Below are 2,188 nucleotides of genomic sequence, written 5' to 3' on the forward strand. Positions count from 1 at the left end.
ACCCCGGCTTAAAAAAAAAAGAAAAAAAGTCTATTTTGTGACAAATTGGAATCGAACTACCAAAAAACTCCAAAAATATCGGCTCCTGGGGGCCGGCACAGCTAACAAAAAATCCAAAGCCTCGCCAGAAGGACTCGGTGTCAAACCGTAGGGCGTGACGGGGCCGCAATCGCTGCGAGGGCAGTGAAATGCAAACCCCAGGGGTTAGGAGTCAATTTTTTTCTTTTCCAGCATTGCTTTGCCGAACGAGGCAAGGAGTATAAAACCAAAGCAAGGGGGATGCGACTTTTTCTAGGCAAGCAGAAAAAACTACTCTAAAGGACTGGGGTTAACACGTCCCTGCGTAAGGCCCGGCCGTTCAGGCTCGAGTCGCTGTTTGAACAGACCGACGTATGTTCCTGTGCTGCACCAACTCTTGGTTTTTACTTACTGACACATAAGGCTGCCTCCGTTTAGGAGAGATAACTTTTAGTTTATTTGCCCTAGGAGATGACTTACGATATTCTTCCAAACGGAGCGAAAGCTGCTTTTATGTCTTCGGTTGTGATTTCCGGACTGAGGTCTCCGACAAAGACGTGGAAATGGTCTTTTTTGGGGGGGAAAAAAAGAGAAAAAAAAGGAAAAAAAAAAATGTCTTAATGTCTGAAGGTGAGCCCTGGACACATGCACAGAGCACAGCAATCTCACAGACAAAAACCAGTGATTTTAAGGATGTTACCGTGACATATGTTTTGTATTTTACAGATTGCTTTTAGGATCAGTCGGCATCTACCATAAAAAAATCTTAAAAGCTATTTACTTAGTGTGCCAAGGCTACAGGAGAAAAAAAAAATCTTCCTCTCCGTACGCCAGCGTTATGTTCTGACACTGAGGGAGATCACGAGCTGTTTGAAACCCGCTCGGCTGAAAGGTCTCGCGCTTTCTTCAGGAAAGGCAGGGCAACACTCATTCTAGAGCAGGACACGTTTTCGGTTGGGTTAAAGCGAAGAACAAGTCAAAAAAACCCACTTCGTGCCGCAACAGTTTGCTGTTAAAGCCTCGGAAGTTTTCAAAAGGCGACAGTTTGGGTTGCCCAACCGAAACACCACGTGAATCCAACGTATGGGAATCCATGTTCAAGGGAAACTAAGAGTAAAGGCAGCAGAAGGCAAAGGGCAATCCCTTCGAAGCAGGCGCCAGGAAAACAGGCATCGAGGAGGAAGAGGAGTCGTGGAGCTAAGGAGTTTTCCACTTGCAGCCAAACGTGTCACGCACCACCCCAGCAACCCAGAGATTTACTTAGAGCAGGTACCAAAGGCTTGAGCCCGCTCGGGTGCGGATGCAGCTGAGCCCCGAGGCCCTACGAAAATTCCAAGCCCGCCAAGAAGAGCAGTGATCCCTGGACACTAGACTGCCTTCTGACGCTGCAGGGCTATGAAAGGGAATCCCTTCCATAAAAAAACCCACAATTTGTAACAAACAAAAACCCCAGACGTGGCTTCAGGTGGTTAGAGAACACCCTGGTGAGATTTCATTCGATGTTTAAGAAGACACAATTACCTTGCGAACGCTGCGTGCTGACAACGGTACTACCTGATGACAAAGATTAGATTTGTTCTTCAGTTTATCAACACAAAGGCATCGAATAACTTCGTAGGATTAGGATCGAAACATTACTGGCTAAGATACTTCCCTATTACGTTTATAAACTACTCGTTAGGTTTACAAACTACTCGTAGGAAAGAAACGAGTACTCAAAACGACACTTACTGCTGGTGTCTTTCTTCTGGCTGCTTGGGGTGGTCGCCCAGTTCACTTTGACCTCCTGCAAACGTCGGGGGCTCACGTTAGACCTGGCAAACCCTCCGCTACGCGCAAGCGCTTCATCACGACATTACATGAGGCACCAGACGTGCAAGTCTGGGGTGAAAACTCATGTTTAAGGCCCGTTTCTCGCAGAGAGGATTCGTTTTTCCAAACTGAGTTTTGCTCACTAAGAGCAAAGACGGGAAACAGCCCAACCAGGGAATCTGGTCTAACGTTTGCAGAACACCCGCTTCGTCCCGAGGGATGAGATTTCACCCGCGCCCTCCCCAACAGGTTTTGTTTTCCCAACTCACCCTGTAGACACGACAGCTTACCTTACCCATTATCTTCCGGCCGTTCATGGCAGCCAGCGCTGCGGGCCCCGGGCCGGGCTCATCAGAAC

The 2,188-nt window shown here is 47.9% G+C and overlaps 1 protein-coding gene across 1 annotated transcript in view; it reads right to left on the minus strand.

Moving 5' to 3' along the window:
- Positions 1-2,188, minus strand: part of TIA1 (TIA1 cytotoxic granule-associated RNA binding protein) — a gene marked incomplete at both ends in the record, with an annotated part of 10,500 nt that overhangs the window by 4,675 nt on the left and 3,637 nt on the right. The window contains 4 exons of the mRNA XM_009869784.1: positions 499-586; positions 1,540-1,572; positions 1,750-1,804; positions 2,121-2,187. Of these exons, the coding sequence (XP_009868086.1) occupies positions 499-586; positions 1,540-1,572; positions 1,750-1,804; positions 2,121-2,187 (243 nt within the window). The remainder of the gene's footprint in view (positions 1-498; positions 587-1,539; positions 1,573-1,749; positions 1,805-2,120; position 2,188) is intronic.

Source organism: Apaloderma vittatum, unplaced genomic scaffold (genome assembly GCF_000703405.1).
Source record: "Apaloderma vittatum isolate BGI_N311 unplaced genomic scaffold, ASM70340v1 scaffold34175, whole genome shotgun sequence".
Classification (NCBI taxonomy): Eukaryota; Metazoa; Chordata; class Aves; order Trogoniformes; family Trogonidae; genus Apaloderma; species Apaloderma vittatum.